This window comes from Vespula vulgaris, chromosome 2 (assembly GCF_905475345.1).
Source record: "Vespula vulgaris chromosome 2, iyVesVulg1.1, whole genome shotgun sequence".
Taxonomy (NCBI): Eukaryota; Metazoa; Arthropoda; class Insecta; order Hymenoptera; family Vespidae; genus Vespula; species Vespula vulgaris.
In genome coordinates this window covers 18,200,058-18,217,557 of record NC_066587.1, presented here as the reverse complement: position 1 = coordinate 18,217,557, position 17,500 = coordinate 18,200,058, and the positions used below count along the sequence as shown (strand labels likewise).

The 17,500-nt window shown below is 39.9% G+C and overlaps 1 protein-coding gene across 13 annotated transcripts in view; it reads left to right on the top strand.

Annotated features, from left to right (window-relative positions):
* Positions 1-17,500, top strand: part of LOC127072558 (bromodomain adjacent to zinc finger domain protein 2B-like) — a 130,656-nt gene that overhangs the window by 91,209 nt on the left and 21,947 nt on the right. For 5 of the 13 annotated variants that reach the window (XM_051013049.1, XM_051013047.1, XM_051013050.1 and 2 more), the window contains 11 exons: positions 7,609-7,836; positions 8,316-8,501; positions 8,668-8,830; positions 9,172-9,192; positions 9,325-9,568; positions 9,712-9,976; positions 10,139-10,521; positions 10,839-11,153; positions 11,282-11,556; positions 11,699-11,780; positions 15,847-16,989. In XM_051013049.1, the coding sequence (XP_050869006.1) occupies positions 7,609-7,836; positions 8,316-8,501; positions 8,668-8,830; positions 9,172-9,192; positions 9,325-9,568; positions 9,712-9,976; positions 10,139-10,521; positions 10,839-11,153; positions 11,282-11,556; positions 11,699-11,780; positions 15,847-16,989 (3,305 nt within the window). The remainder of the gene's footprint in view (positions 1-7,608; positions 7,837-8,315; positions 8,502-8,667; positions 8,831-9,171; positions 9,193-9,324; positions 9,569-9,711; positions 9,977-10,138; positions 10,522-10,838; positions 11,154-11,281; positions 11,557-11,698; positions 11,781-15,846; positions 16,990-17,500) is intronic. The other 8 variants (XM_051013053.1, XM_051013052.1, XM_051013055.1 and 5 more) reach the window with 4 other exon arrangements.

Here is a 17,500-nt window from a genome sequence, read left to right as displayed (position 1 = left end):
GAGACAGTTCACGAACAGATGAAATTCTATGATTAAGCAATTGCGAAAGAGATATTCTCGTCCTTTTACCATTCCTAATATTCGACGATTCTTACAAGCACTCCGGGGTATATAAGGGGCTCAAAACTCAACCGTTCGTTCGTTATTATCTTAATGACGTTTCTACTGATTATTTTTTCTCTCTTCCTTTTCTTTTCTCATTTTCTTTTTCTCTTTTTTATCTTCCATCCTTCCAAATAGAAAAACTCGAACGAAAGATCTCCGACTGATCATTGGTTATTATTATCAGGAAGATCGATCTACTCCTTTTTTGTTGGAACAAAAGCGGCGTGATGAAAAAAGAAATCTCTTTCCCTTTTCATAATTATTAAACGATTGTATTATACAAATGCATCGTACGTGTTAGAATATCGTCGCTGAAGTAATAGCTACTGATCGTTTAATTATATATTATCATATCGTTTGTTCGATGTATTGCGATGAGGGGAAAAAGAAAGAAAGAAAGAAAGAAAGAAAGAAAGAAAAAGTAGAGGAAAAAAATGAAAGAAGTAATAATATCCCCTTCGGAAGGTTCGACGTCGAGAAGATCGCACTTTAACCTATTTAGATTACTAATGACGCAGAGAGAGAGAGAGAGAGAGAAAGAGAGAGACGCTTCCTGGTTCGGTCGCACGCATCGAAGCGTTACGCGCGTGCGTGTACGCACCTTCGAGTCTCGCGATCTCTCTGCACGCGTGGCCCTGACGCATGGATATGGTCCCACACTTCCACCCTCTTTCTCTCTCTCTCTCTCTCTCTCTCTCCCTCTCTCTCTCTCTCCCTCTCTGTCTCTCTCTCTCTCTCTCTCTCTCTGTTTCTCTTTCTCTTTTTCTCACATGCGTGTCCCTGCAGCTCTCTCGCTTTGCCTCGACAAACGCGTTTATCGTGCTTTGAATTCGATATCAGAGACAGAGAGAGACAGAGAGAGAGAGAAACGATAGGGGTGGATTTGGAAATTGCAAAATAAAGGGAAAAACATTACGAATATAGAAGCAATAAGTTCGATTGATAATAAATGTTTTATCGTTTATATAAGGACAATATTTATAACGTTATTACAAACTTTTCTTCTTCTCTGTTTTTCCTTTCTTTCTTTCTTTCTTTTTTTTCCTTCTTTCTTTCTCCTTTAAAGTTTGACATCGCGACATATATATATATATATATATACTACCCATTATATTCCATTTTCCAATGGGAAAAAATAAGTCGAAAGTTTTTCCTTTGGTTAACTTCGCGTTAATAGTTGGAAGGAGAGACAACAGATGGTGGAGGGTGAAAGGTATCAATTTGTGTCGGTGAGAACTCTCCTGCCTCGTTCAACGCGTTCGTATCGTTTAAACATTGAAAAGATAGGTTGAATCATAAACGAAATCGACGTTAGATATTCGTTTGTACGTTCGTTCGTTCGTTCGTTCGTTCGACGGACGTAACTTCGATAAGAGATAGTCAGTCAGTCATTCAGTCAGTCAGTGCATAATGCACAAAGCGAGTGCACTTGTTATATATCATCATGTCGTTTTCTGACGTCGATGACTTCGTCGACGATCTTCTTCTTCTCGTTCTTCGTCTTTCATTTTCTCAATATTTTTCTTTCTCTCGCTTTCTCTGTCTGTCTCTCTCTCTCTCTCTTCTTTCTTTTTTTCATTTTTTTCTCCCATCTTCATTTTTGTTCTTCTTTTCGTTCCGCGACAGAACAACGAAGTAGCTTATCACGAATTATTCGAGCCCGCGAATGATACGCCAACACTCGGCGAGTTGTTCTTAATTAATAATTAGAACGATTATTACGATATAAATAAATCGTAGGAAGTTTCGATTTTCGTTTCGATTAGATATCGAAAGAAGCTTACGATATCTATCGTCGCGTTTAATTGTAAAACGTCGAAATGGAACAACGCCTCGTAATTCAATGCGATAAGGTAGATCTATAGTCGTACTTGAAAATAGAATAATTTGCTTTTGACAAAGATGCCATGGATTCTCGGTTTTGAGAGTATCGAGTGAAAGAGAGACAGAGACGGACGGACAGACAGACAAACAGACAGACAGAGACAGAGAGATAGAGATAGAGATAGAGAGATAGAGAGATAGAGAGAGATGCTCGGCTCGAAGCGAGTCGCGTAAACGAAATTAAACCGATTTGGAGGCGAGCCAGCCATCGCGACGTCGGTTTCGCGCTACATCCCTCTCGACATTCCGATCCCTAGGATCGATCCCTTCCTCGAGGGACGAACAGGAAGCGTAGGACACGGGGTGGGATCAGCGGAGTCCTGATTGGACGCCCATAATCAGGAATAATGACCGTGATGCGCCAGAGTGATGCACTACTAACGACCACCATACTCTCCGTTGTATCGTTTCTTCCTTTGAACGATGGAAAATTGCAAGATTTCTCGTGATCCTAATTTCTCTTATCGTACGAGAATAAACGAACGAGAATATTAAAGAAGCGGGTCGGTTGATAAATTTAAATAGTAATATCTTCATTGTTGTTGTTATTACTATTATTATAATAATAACAATAATAATAATTATTATTATTATTATTGTTATTATTGCGTTTGTATAAAAAGAAAAATTTTTACCGTTGAATCGATCGATCGATCGATCGAATCAATGAGTAACGACGATGAGTTCGCATAACGTATTTATCGTTAGTAATCCTCGCATGAAATTTCCACTTCGATAAGCGGACTACCCACACACACACACACACACACACATATATATATCGTCGCAATACCTATATATATATATATATGAAAGGAGATTGTTATCGCATTGGTGCGAGTTCTCTCGCGTTTACGAGCCGATCGATCGTCTCTACGGCTAGGCACAGTTCTACTTCACGCTTACGCGAATGGAGTTTCTTCGAGTGCTTCCCGTCGATTCTTCTGCTACGGTCTTTGCTAGATATTCGCTAAGTCGTTGCGTATTCTCGCCGTTGGTCCAGGCTATTTTCTTCTCGGCACGTTCCACTCGTCGCGGTCGGGTCTACGACGAAGAAGAGACAAAACGAAACGAAAAAAAGAAAGAAAGAAAGAAAGAAAGAAAGAAAAGGAAAAAGAAAAAGAAAAAAGAAAAGACTCCAGCCGTGTATACCGACTCGCGGTAGTCCTAAAATAGGCACTCGAGAGAAGTTACATTATGCTTGTGTTCCACTCTTCTTCTTCTTTTTCTTCTTCTTCTTTTTCTTAATCTTATTCTTGTTCTTCTTCTTCTTTTTATTCTGTATGGAATTAGAAAATATTAGAAAGTAATGATATTCCATGGGGTAATAACAACTTCCTTTCCTTTTTTCTTTCTCGATAATTTTTCGTAACAAAATCGTGTATGTGTGTGTGTGTGTGAGAGAGAGAGAGAGAGAGAGTATATGCGTGTATGAGTGTAAACTTTAAAATATCATAACAATAATCCGACTCAACGCGGAACGATGATCCCTTTCGACCGTGTTAATGATTAATAATAAAATTACATTGTTAATAATAATATTTCATAATTGATAAGAATGAATTGTGCGTCGATATCAATTCTTGAATGGTCAGTTGAAAGAGGGGTAGGGGGGAGAAGAATCCTTTTTACATATATACCTATTCTATATAATCTCGATGAAAGAGAACGAGCGAGAAACAGAAATGAGGAAGAGACGATGAAAGAGGAAAAACGGTGTACTATACCTACTATATCTACTATAACGAACGAACGAACGAACGAACGAACGAACGAACGAACGAACGAACGAACGAACCGACGACCGAACGAACCAACGAACGAACCAACGAACGAGAGTGATAAAGAAGAGCGAGGAGAGTCGGATTTTCGAGCGTCGAGGACACGAGGGAGCGACAGCGAGGAACGCATTTGAAAAATGTCGTACGTGCCGCATGCTCGTGCTATTAATTGCGTATACGTGCGCTTCGATCCTCCGACAGAGCGGTCGAACAAGAGGTACTCCCGTAATTCTCAGTTCCCTTTCCGTTCGTTTCATTCTCTCTCTCTCTCTCTCTCTCTCCCTTTCTCTCTTTCCCTCTCTGACTATCGCGTTAGTTCTCGTTCTCTCTCTCTCTCTTTCTCTCTCTAACTATCGCGTTAGCTCTCTCTCTCTCTCTTTCTCTCTCGTCATCCCTCTATACCTATATACATACATTTTCCACCCTCCTCGCTTCTCTCAACCCCCTGGCCCAACTCCAAGCTCCGGCTTCCCCTCGACAGGCCGGGCCGGACCTGCGATCGATTTAATAACACGGCCATTTTCTCAGCTAGCGGACTCCTCCTCCTCCCACCCTTTCTTTCTCTTCTCTCTTTCTCTCTCTATCTCTGTCTCTTTTTCTTTTTCTCTTTCTCTTTCTTCTTTCCCTCTCTCTCTCTCTCTCTTTCTCTTTCTTTCGACGATGCTGCCAGCTTAATCTCCTCCTTTGCTTACGAAACTTTTCCATTTCTTCTTTTTTCCTCGTCATTTTCCTCCCGAGATGGGATTTAATGGAAAGACCGTCGTTTCCTTACTTTCCACTGCTCTCTCTCTCTCTCTTTCTCTTTTTCTCTTTTTCTTTTTCTTTTTCTTTCTTTATTTCTTTCTCTCTCTCTCTCTCTCTTCTACCTCTCCTCCCCCTTCTTATCCCCCTCCCCAACTTCCACCCGCTCAACCATCTTCGATGGAATTGAAAACGAATATTTTCTTCGTTTTCTCTTTGTTCCGCGTCGAAGTTTCGAGGACTTCAAATGGAACACTTTCGGCTCTCCACGAGTAATGTGCCAAATCGTAGACCGAAATTAAGTGCTTCTTTTCTTTTTCTTTTTTCTTTCTTTTTTTTTCTTGTCGTTCGGGTATTCATTAACCTATCAATATTTTCTTTAATATATGTGTATATATATATATATATATATATATGTATATGTATGTATGTATGTATGAAACGCGCGTATCGGAAAATGTGAATAATCTGATTATATCACGGTAGACAAAAGGTAAATAAACGTTTTTTTTTATTCGAGAAGTTCAATGATGTATGTTTTGACAATTGCTTTTTATATATATAAAAAAAGAAAAAAAAAAGAAAAAAGAAAAAAAGATCTAACTAAACGTACACGTGCACCCGGTGTATCTGTGCAGTCTTTACGAATTTTATAAATTTTCATATTACTTTCACTTCTTCGTACAAGTATCTTTATGTATGCAAATGAAAAAAATAAAACGTTTAAAATTAAATGGAACCCATAAGAATCCTAAAATTCGATTCGGTCCTGTTATCATTGAGATAAAGAAGATATTGGTCTATTTCGAAAGGCTCGTAACGAAATGTTTGGTTATTACTTTTCTTCTATTTTTTTTTTTTTTATTCCTTTTTTTCCCAGCGTCGACAGGGGGGCGTACAATTTTGGCGGTCCGCCGGTCGTTGGTGGATTTCTGGGGGAAACGCGTCGATTAACGTTGAAAACAATGTGCTTCTGTCCTGCCAGGAAGGTCCTTTAATAACAGCAGTCCGAAAAACAGGAAATTAGTGAGGCGCGGCGCTGTCGCGCTCCAGTCGATAATACGACGTTCGACTCGAACACACAACCGTTATTCCCCTTCTCCAAATGCTTAATCATAAATCGATAGTCGTCGTGACGCATCGAGCTTCGGGACAAAACGTCGTACTCTCCGTCCTTTCCAACCCTCCTTTCTACGATTTTCGAGTTATCAAGCCCGTTTATCCATCTACTCTCGCATTTTATTTACTCCGACAGAAGGCAGTATTCGTATAATATTGTAATAATAATATTAATAACGATATACTGATAATAAATCGATAATAATTTTTATCGATACGTAAGAAGACTCGCGAGAGTGAGGAAAATTTGTTGACAGGATTTTTTGTGACACCGAAAGAAGAAAGAGAAAAGAAAAGAAAAGAAAAGAAAAGAAAAGAAATCGAGGATTTATCAGATGCCGTTAGAAATCGCGATAGAAATAGAAATAGAAATTTCTGTTAATGTGAGTGCATTCCTATGTCTAGTCGAATAAACGCGTATCACTTTTTAAAGGGTTTTAATTAAAGAGGAAAGCTCGAGATATGTTTCTCGCGAGATACGATCGACCCTGTTACAAATCGATTTTATATTTAAATCGATTATTAATATATTTAATATCGCGGTTGGAGGTGAGCTAATGGGAGGTAATGTGAAAAGAGACGCGACTGTGTTTATATACCGACGATCGACGCACGATTTCTACTGACTTTGTAGAAATGATTTCTATCGTCTTTCTCTTGGATACGATATTTTCAAGATTAAAATTAAACTTCCCAGTAAGAATGAAATCTAATTTGAAACAATTCATTTCCCTGGCTAATATGTATCTTTTATCTAGAAATATATTAGTTATACAGATATCATTATTAGACAAATACGTAAGAAAGAAAATCGAAGAGATATTCGAAATCGATATAACGTGTCTCGTAATGGAAACAAATTCGATTCGAGTAACATACATATATACATATATATATATATGTATATGTGTGGTGTATGTATTATACACATACACACACACACACACACACACAGACACATACACACATATCGATTCGCTTTCTCCTCTCGGAAGACTCCTGGCCGAGTTTCTGAAGCAAAGCTTTGCAACAATTTTTCCCCTCTGTCGTCGATATTTTTTTCTCTCTCTCTCTCGCTCTCTCTTATTCTTTTTAACGACGTCGACGTCGTACGGAAGAAAGGCGAGCGATAAAACTTCGAGTCGGTGAATGAAAATTCAATTTATGTCTAGATTTTACAACGCGTGGAACCGAGCGAGAGAAGCCATTATGCGGTAACTCGGCGAGCAAAGTAGTCGTTATAAGCCGGCCGTGGGGTTCAACGACCGGTATAAATTAAAGCGCCGCTTGGATTTCAATGTCACGGCCTTGCTCAAGGCCACGGTACTCGTAGCAAAATCAACGGTACATTTCTGCCGCTTCTCTGACAATAAATCGTACAAGCTGACTCTCTAGTTGCATGTAACTACGTCTACACAATGTTCCTGGCACGTCGTTAACCACCAAGATTAAATGGCCGAACTTTCTCGCTCTCCGTTACACGATTCAAGTTTACCCCATGAATGAATATTTCGATTTTTCTACTACAAACGAAAACAAAGAGAAAAAAAAACAGAAATATATATATATATATATATAATAATAAAAAAATATATACGTAATTGCAACATACGTTCGTAACGACGATCAATAATCATTTATTCGCCTCTCGCCATTGAATTGAATATATTCTCTAATATATTTTTTATTATAAAAAAAAGAGAAAGAAACAAAAAGAAAAATTCAAATGAAATAAAATCTCGTCAGGTATATCGGATTATCCGACATTTCGAAATATTTTATTTCGAATGTTTGGAAAGACGCGACCTATTCGTATTTAAATAGCTGTAACGCTATGTATATTTAAAAATGGCCGAGAGAAAAATGGGATGAGATAGTAGGTATTGTTGTTGTTGTTGTTATTGTTGTTGTTATTGTTGTCGTTGTTGTTGCTTTGGTTAACTGTTGAAAGAGGCAGCATTTGACACGGTGTTTTCAGCGTACTGGCCACGAGGAGATAGCGCAGCTTCGTCTCTTTTCGGCGGGATGCCTGGAGGCTACGGATTGGGGGCACATCACTTACCGTCGGCTTACGCCATTCTTGGCCGTGGGGGTTCAGCGCCTGGTTTTGGGGGTCACACACCGGCATCCGCACCACCACCACCCCCGTACTCGCACAGTAGTCTCGGTACTCTCAGCGTGGCTGCCAGTCAAGCTGCGAGTCTGGGTAAGTGGATTTTCTCTTTCTCCCTGTCTTCTCTCATCCCCTCCTTGTATTTTCTGTTTCTCTTCTCTGTCTCTCTTTTTTCTTTATTTTTCTTGTCACTTTTCAAGCTGGTCAACCAACCGTCAAGACTTTTATAATCAACGAAATCTTTTTACGCTTTCCTATAATCACGATATTTCCACGATACCTCGGAAGGTATCGTTTCATTGATAAAAGCGAAGAAAGAAAAAAAAAAAAAGAAAGAAAAAGAAAAATAGAAATAACGCGTAGCATATTTCACCAGATAAAACTATGACGAATCTTCTCGGATTTATCACTGAGGCGAGATTTTTTTTAATTTAGAAAGATAAAGAGAAAGGGGGTAAGAAAGAGGAGTGACAGAAAATGCTGGTAACTATGGAGAATGAGCTATGGAAATATTTATAATTGTGATCTTTTCAATAAAATTTGTAGAACGGTGAAATATATTTTTCATGTAGGTATAACTCCTGCTAGTGCGGCATGGTGGACAATGGCCTCACACTTAGCGGCACAGGACTACCTCGCGAGATTGCAGGGTGCGACAGGACTCCCAGGTTTTCCACCTGGCGCGGAGAGTCTCTTACCGCCTTACCCTGCTTCTCTATTGAATCCCCCATCCCTTTCGTCCCACAAGTCTACCAAGTGTAAGTAAATCAATCGAGAGAAAGTATATTTTTTGATACGATCCTTGTACGATCGATGATCGATAGAGAGAGATTAACGATGCGTAACAGTTACAGTAGTAGATGTACTTGGATTATGCGATTGTTGTTTATTTAATCGAACGATTTGCTTCGATCGAAATCGCAGCTAAGTCGAGCAAGAGTCACAAGACACCGGCGAGCAGCAGTAGCTCGACAACGCCGAGTATGACGAGCAGTAGTTTGCCGGTGTCGAGTCAGGCCACGGTAACACCAACGCATCACAATACCTCGGCAAGCAGCACGCCAAATTCGCAAACGAACGTTGTCAGGTAAATCGATCGACTCGTTATACGTAATTCATTAATTTTTCCGCATTCGTTTTATTTATTTTCTTTTTTCTTTTCTTCTTGCTTTTTCCTTTTTTCGATCCCCGAGACATTTATGACGCGATACGAAAGAGAAACAAAAGGAAAAAGGGAAGAAAGGATGAGTAAAGAAAAGGAAACGAAAGAAAGAGAGAATGATAGGACGAAAGAGATCGTAAGATTAACAGAAAAAAAAAGAGAAAAAAAAAGAAAGAAAGAAAGAAAAAAACAGAAAAGATAATAGATAAGTGAAACGCTTAGAATAATATTTCCTGATTTTCTTTCACGCTTCGCTGCGATTACAGCAGCTCTGCGAAGGAAGGAAGGTGAGGATTATTACGATCTCGATTTCTTAAACTGATTCAATTTTCACACGTGCCAGCATAAATGTATATCTAATAAGAGAGGGAACGTTCCTTGGTCGTTTGGTATATAGAATGTCGTTTTATTTTGTTTAGCGATCCTAGCAGTATATTGGGAGGCGTGCGTTTGCCTCCTGACACGGAGATCATAAAGTATACCTCGAGTATAGTCGGTCCAAAAGTTCCTGGTACGACGAATCGTGGCAGGAAGAAGACGATCTCTTTGGATACACCGAGTGTCAGTGTTCATCCACCAGCGGTACCTACGTTGAGTGCTCATCAGACGAACACGACCTCGTCGTCCTTGATGATGGAGCCAAGAAAGTACAATCGTACAGGGGTAAGTTTCTCTTTTCCTCCCTCTTTCTTTCTTTACTTTTCTTGTTTCCTTTGTTTCTTTATTTCTCACCTTTTATGAAATCCGATCAAACCGTAAAGTGAATTTCTGGTCAGAAGACACGAAAACGTCCGATTTGATTGTAGACCGAGTCGAACGAGTATCGAGAGTCCGTAGATCGCGTGGAGGTGATCAAATTACCGGCCCACTCAACCAACGGCTCCGTATTGCCAGCACCGTCGGCGTACACCAGTGGTGGCAACAACGCGACCAACTCGAACGACTCCGATGCTCCATTAAATTTATCCCTTAAACCTGCTACGACGAGTAGTAGCTCGCCGATTTCCGGCAGTCAACCGCTCAGTCAGCTCAGCAATTTGAGCCAATCCTTGCTTGCCTCTGATCGGACGTGTGAGTATCCATAGTATGTTATAACCTTAATCGCGTTACCGTAAATGATAATATTGTTTTTCATCGGCGATCCCCTATAACGATGATTAGTTAGTTTCACACTCTTCAAATGGTATCAAACTTTTCAAATTGATCGTACACGCGATGAACATTATTAATTAGCGAGACGAAAACCCGGACCAAAGCCGAGAAGAGTGCCGCAAAACTCGGTACCAGTCCCTGCCTCGCCTAGTCCATCATTGGCACAATTATTTGCCGCTGCGGATTCGCCGCAGAGGCCGAGCAGCGGTAGCGAGGAAAGCGAGAGTGCCAGTACGACCCATCACAAAGATGGTCGTCCTCGAAATCTTGGTCGAGGTGTCTCGAAGCCGAAGAAGAATACCGTCGCGTCGTTGCTCGCACAGAGCAGGGCATTGGGCATTAAGCCCACGCCAACGTTGGATCCTAGCGTGCCATTGTCACACCAGGTCTCGTTGCTGAGGTCGAACATTCTTGCTGCACAATTGCATGCCTCGGCAACGGGCCAGGTTGACGACAAGAATCAGGTAAAAAATTGATGCGTTCCTATCGCGTTTCTTTTCTTTTTTTTTCTTTTTTTCATTTTTTTTTCTTTCTTTCTCTTTGGTTTGCGATCCTTGTTTTTTTTTTCTTTTTCTTTTATCTTCTTCCCCCACGTTAAATCTCAATTCTCATTTCCTACATTATTAAGTTTATTATTATTTGAGTTTTCGTGATAAGAAAGAGAGAGAAAAGAAAGACTTCGTGTCCATCATCAAGAGCAACGCTACTCTAGGCCGGACCAACGGGAGCTTTAGTTTCTTTTCACTTTTGATTTCGCACTAAAATCATTCTCCCTATATAGCGATCTTTACAGGAGAAGATGAAGAACAAATTGCTGGAGGCGTCGGGCGAGGAAAGCAATATGGACGTTACCAGCGAGAGCGGTAGCAACACCGACGTCGTCACCGACACGGACGACGATAACGCCGAGGGTACGCCCAGTGCAAAGAGAAGAAAGCTAAAGCCCAGCGAAAGGGATCTGCAGATGCCCTTGGAACGTGGTTGGAAACGAGAGACCGTTATCAAGGGTCTAGGAAAGACTGGAGTTATCAAGGGCGATGTGTCCTATTACAGTCCCTGTGGTAAAACGTTTAGGTGCAGTCCCGATCTAGTGAAGGTTAGTTCAAGATTATGAAAATTATTTTGAGGGTAGGGTGGGAGAGAGGGAAATCGTTGGAAAGTTTATCGAGCGGAACGAACGAATACGTCGATAAATATACTTACGTATTGATCGAATCTTTTCAGTTTTTGGAACAACAGAATCCTGCCGAACTTACGACAGCGAACTTTTCGTTCTCGTCCCGTCCTTTGGTCGGTGAGTTTCTTCAACCGACGATGGGCTTGGCCGAGGCAGAGTTCGTAAGGCTCGGTGCTCAAGAGGTAGCGAGACGTCTCGAAGAGCTCAGAGCTGCCGGAGGTTTCAGGGACATACGAACGAACAATCAGTACGAGAGAGACAAGTTGGCATACGCGAAGAAACTCGCTAAGGAGGAGGCACAACGGCACAAAGAGCAGGCCAGGTGTGACCTGTTGCATTTATCGAAACTCAATCGACTTTTCCTACCTATCTAGCACCTACCCATTGTCCTATGACTTCACCTCAATCGTCGATACGTTAAAACCTATGATCCCTATGATTTATAACCTCGTATATCGCAACAGGCTCATCAAGGAACAAGAGAAGACGGAACGGCAAGAGGCAGTGAGGCGGGAACGAGAGATAAGAAATCAACAGCTCCTCGAGGTAAGTCAAACTATTTATCACTTTCGAGTTTCTTTCACGTTTGTCTCGATCTTGTTGTTTCATTCACAAAAAACTGTTCTCTTACTCTATTTGGGATACCTTACGTTTTTTGTATTTTGTCCATATGTCGTGCGTGTCGCATGCTCTTTGTGTGTTCCATATTTATATATATATATACACCATTTATAAATATATCTATATATATTTATATATATGTAGATATATATATATACACATATATATACTCTATTTATATATATATACGATTTCCTTAAATGAATATTCTTCTTTAAGGAGACTCTTTTATACTCGCATATATCCCCTTGCCCCCCTTCTTACTACTACAACCACCACCGCCACTACCACCACCACTACCACCGCCGCCATTACCACCCCAAACACCCTCTCTTCGATCAACCCTCTAGAATATTCCCTCGTTTTTCCTAAATAATTATGATAATAATGATAATCATAATAATAATAATAATAATAGTAATAATAATAATAATAATAATAATAGTAATAATAATGTTAATAGTCAAAGAAAAAAAACAGAAAGGAAAAGAGAAAAGAAAAAAGAAAAAAGAAAAGAAAAAAAAAGTATAATACACACGAAATTCACCCACAGCCAGTACCAAAAATCGCTAGCAATAGTGACAGGAGAATCCAGCATGCCTTCCTCTTCCTCTAAACTCGACTTTATCATTTTATTTGTCTGATTTGATTTAATTCGTTGTTAGTCTCGAACGTTTAGTCGTTTTAAACGAAAGTCATGTGTGCTGCATCTCGCTTATCTCCGTCTTTCGCTCGGCAAAAATCGACGTGGCCGAGCGAACCGACTGGATCCATTGGTTTTATCTACTAAGACGAACCGTGCAGCTTTTATAGAGAAATATGAAAGTGGAGACACGTAAACGTGACACTGATTTCGATATCTTTACAATTCTCTCTTTCTCTCTCTCTCTCTCTATCTCTATCTATCTATCTATCTATCTCTATCTCTCTCTCTCTACATATCTTTCTCTACTCGATTAATATTTCAAGAAAAGTGAAATTAAACGAAACTTTTCGTGAGAGAGCAAAACCCTCCTTGTTCGTTTCATTTTTACTTTATTTTTTTTCTGTATTTTTTATTTCCTTTTTTTTTCTATTTTTTTTCTCGGTGATATCGAACGTAAAGATGTCGATGTCGGATACGCAATGTGAAACAAAACAAACAAACAGACAAACAAACAAACAAACAAACAAAACAAAAAGACAAAAACAAATAAAAAAGAGAAAGAAAAAAATAAAACAAAAGGTCTCCAGAATTTTGAGTTTCTCGAAAATTTATAGATATACGTATATATATATATTATTATTATATACATACATACATAGAACGGGGTTGCGTCGAAATTAAATCCTCGACGTATGCTAACCTTCGTACGTCGTGAATTACGATACACGCATTCCCCGCGCCCCGACCGCCCCTCACCCCCGCCCTTGCCAACCCTCAACCCCTTTCTCAACCCTTCAATCTCGTGCTTCTTCTGTACGCTGTAGATACCTTCCAAATGAGACGCTTTTCACGAATATTTATTTTTTCATAGATGAATTTTGAAAAGAGTAGTTCGATTAAGTGGCGTCAACAACAAGCGAAAATCCTCATGCATTTCGAAGTGTCGTTCGGCACTACCAAAAGGGCCGGTCAGTTTGCCGTCGACATTTCAATCCTCGAATAAAAGATTTAATATATATATATATATATATATATATATATATATATATATATATATATATATATATCTTTGGTCGCGCTTGCTCCGATCGTCTCAAAGATGTTACCGTCCATCAAAAATAATCGTAATATACGTAGTTCGACAATTATATTAATATTTGATAGAATAAGAAAAAATTAAATACTCGGAGCACTGTCAAGACTAAAGATAAAACAAAACTGATGATTAACCCTGCGCAGAAAATAATAGCAGGATGAATTATTTTTTAACGCGTGACCGATTTCTTTTTCTCTTACTTTTCTTCTTCTTCTTCTTTCTTCTTTCTTTTCCTTTTTCTTTACTTCTTTCTCTGTATCTTCTCTTCGATATAAACGAATTCGTTCGAGCGAAAATATTGTTCATGGTGTTATCCATATTAGATCAAAAGGGTTTTCTGCGCAAGGTCAGCAAAAAATTACAAAGTAGTAGATACGCGAACGTAGAGGTGTTAAGAGTTTTTACAAAAAAGAAAAAATAAATAAATAAAATTAATGTAAAAAGGAACCATAATAAAAAACAAATCTAAAAAAAAGAAAAGAGAAAGACCGTAAACAAGACAAAACAAAAAAATAGAACAAAAAATCCAAATCGCGATAGCCATCCCAAAAGTCTCCGATCGATGCTGTTGTAAAACACAAGCGAGATATTATATCCTCCTTCCTTATTTCCACGCCGCTGCTACCTTCACCCCCTACCCCCTACCCCCTCTCCACCACTCACTGTTACTCTCATTCGTTCATTCAACACCTTCCCTGAGAAGCATTCACACACGCATATCCACATTCACACTCACTGTACATCACCGTGTCCTCACACGTATACCACACACGTAGACCATGCAAGGCAACAGAGAGAGAAAAGAAAAACAAAAACAAAAAAATAGAGAATGAAAGAAAGAAAGTATTTAAACGAACAAACCAAAAAATAAAAAAAGAACACACATTAGAAAAAAAATATATATATGTAAAATCAAAAAGTAAAAAAGATATATATATATAAAAAAAAATGATAATAAAAAAAAAAGTTAAAAGAAAAAAAAACAAAGACGAGAAGGAAAGAGGAAAAGAAACACCGATAAGACTGATCAGAGTTAGCTGCGTCTGATTTGATGATTAGTTGAATGTAACGGAGTAGGGGTGCCCATTATCGTTTATATAATCGATCCTAATCGATTCTCTCTAATTTCCTTTCTCAGTTCTATAATATCAAAATCAGGGAATACCGAGATTCATCCCTTTTGCCTATAAATTTAACATTTTAACCGCAAGCTGATACGTTTGATCTCCATTAACAAAGTCCCCGTTTAACCAGAGTTTGCCTCGTGATACTTTGTTGTCGGATGATCGTGATTGAAAATGATCGAACTAATATATGCATTAGTGTATGTACATTATATATATACATATATACATAGATCTATACGATATGTCGTCGTCGTATAGATATCTATTTATATTATGTACATGCATATTACGAGAAGTTTGCTACCAACCCGTAGCTGTGAAAATGTTGTTGCCTATAGTTGCATATGGCTGCGTCGTTTGTTAGAGAGACGTCTTTGATTTTGGCACGTGCGTCAAAGCCATGGTGGACGTCAAAATTAAATATTAAAAAAGAGTATAGGAATATATTTTATTACGATAATCTCGATGAGAAGAGAATTCATTTTTTTTCTTTCTCTTTTTTTTCTCACTTCCTTTATTTCTTTTTTTCTATCTTTCTTTCTTTCCTGTTTTTCTTGTTTTTCCTGTTTTTTATTTCTCGTTGTTTTTTCTTTTCTTTTCTTTTTTTTTTGTTCAAATATCGTCCACCCTGGTTACACGAATCGCCGTAGAGTGGACTCGAATCGCTGAGGAACGAATTTACGCGAACGATCGTTTCATTTCATTACATTCGGAACGTTCTTCTTCTTCTTCTTCAAAACGTAAAAAAAAAAAAAAATAGTATTAGAAAAGATTATTTCGTCTCATCGATGATAAGTTCACCGTACGTGCGAGGAAGTAGGACGGGCGAGCCATCGCATGAACAACATCGAACGTGACCGTTTCTAAAGAGTTTCCCATCACCCCCTCACCCTCAACCCCATTTACGAGTAAAGATAAAGTAGTTTAAAAAAAACAAAGTAAAAGAAAAAAGAACAGTAACACACACAAAAAAAAAAGATAGAACGAAACTCGCACGCTCGTGTGCCCAGCGATAAACGACGCCGATGGCCGTCGATGCTGGGACGAGTCGTGAGTTATCGTCGATTAACGCGATCGATTATTTTGGGCATACCTGAAACGTGAACGAAAACGAAAACGCAGGGTCGAAAGAGGCTCGCGTTCACGATCAAGCAGAAAATGAAGATCATCCAAGAGATCGAGCGTGGGAAGAGCAAGAGCGACGTTGCGAGAGAACTAGGTCTGGCTAGTAGCACCGTCGCGACGATCTGGAAAAATCGTGAGAGCATCGCCGAGAGCTGGAGAAATCGTGACATGATGCAACAGCAGCAACAACAGCAGCAACAGCAACAACAACAACAACAGCAGCAGCAGCAGCAACAACAACAACAACAACAACATCAACAGCATCATCATCAGCTCCATCATCAGCAACAAGTAATAGATCAGGAGGAAGCAATACTGTTGAAGAAACAAACGCTCTCTTCGGTATCTCCTGTCGCTTTGAGCCTCTGTTCGGGTACGTCCCCGTTGACGAACTCGAGCGTTTCGAATTTAAACGTCCTACCGGTGACGACGACGACGATGAACGTCGTCCCGACGACGTGCATCGTCGGTTCGACTAATTCGAGCGCTATCTCGCCAACTACGCCTCTCATGTTGACGTCTACGAGCAATTCGACGAATATCTCGACGAGTACAGCGACGATGATGAACAACAACAACAACAACAACAACAATAGCAATAACAACAACAACAACAGCAATAATAACAACAATAACAACAACAACAACAGTAGCAGCAGTAGCATCAATCATGCTACGATCATGGTAGGCGGGACACCAACGGCTACCGTCGTTGCGACGGCTCCTCAAGTAAATTCCCTCCTACCCTCGGCTACGCCACTCCAGCTGACTGCCAACAACCCCGTGAACGCTGCCAACGCAGTGATCAACGCCGCCTCAAATGCAGCCGCAGCAGCAGCAGCCATCGCAACACTCACGGCTCTCCCATCAACCTCCTCCTCTTCTTCATCTTCTTCTTCTTCTTCTACCTCCTCCTCCTCGTCTATTTGTTCCATCTCGTCCACCTCGCAACAACAACAACAACAACAACAACAACACCAACAACTACTACTACAACAACAACAACAACAACAACAACAGGCCGTCCAACCGACGACGCCACCTTCCTCGACGTCCACCGGTACCGCGACGATCGCCGTTCAACCGGACAATACCCAGCAGGCCCAGACCCAGACGCAAAGTGGTCAGGAACTTCTGGAGGTAAGATGTCGTATGAGACGATCCCCCCTAAACCCTTAAATCTTTCCTTCCGTTAATCCTCCCACATCACCGTTCTCTCTTATCTATCTGTCTGTCTATCTATCTTTCTTCATCATCATCATCACCAATCTTCCTTCCTTCCATCCTTCCATCCATCCATCCATCCATCCATCCATCCATCCATCCATCCATCCTCTCTAACCACCCTTCTTTCGTTCGACGTGTTACTAAGAGGTAAGAGACCTTGATTACTGCATCCCAGTGGTATCTCTACGTCTTTCATATCCCTATCGACGAGGTCGATAAATTATTGACGTGATTCGTTTGTTCGTTCATTCGTTCGTTCGTTCGTTCGTTCGTTCGTTCGTTCATTCGTTGTGAAGATGAAATAAAAAAGAAAAAACGAAATAAATGGTAGGCTAGTTTCCGTGGTTGAACGAGGAAATGTAGGTATTTTTTTTAGGTTCTTCCATCCTAAACCTCGGTATCTATCCCTTCCTCTTCGATCCTA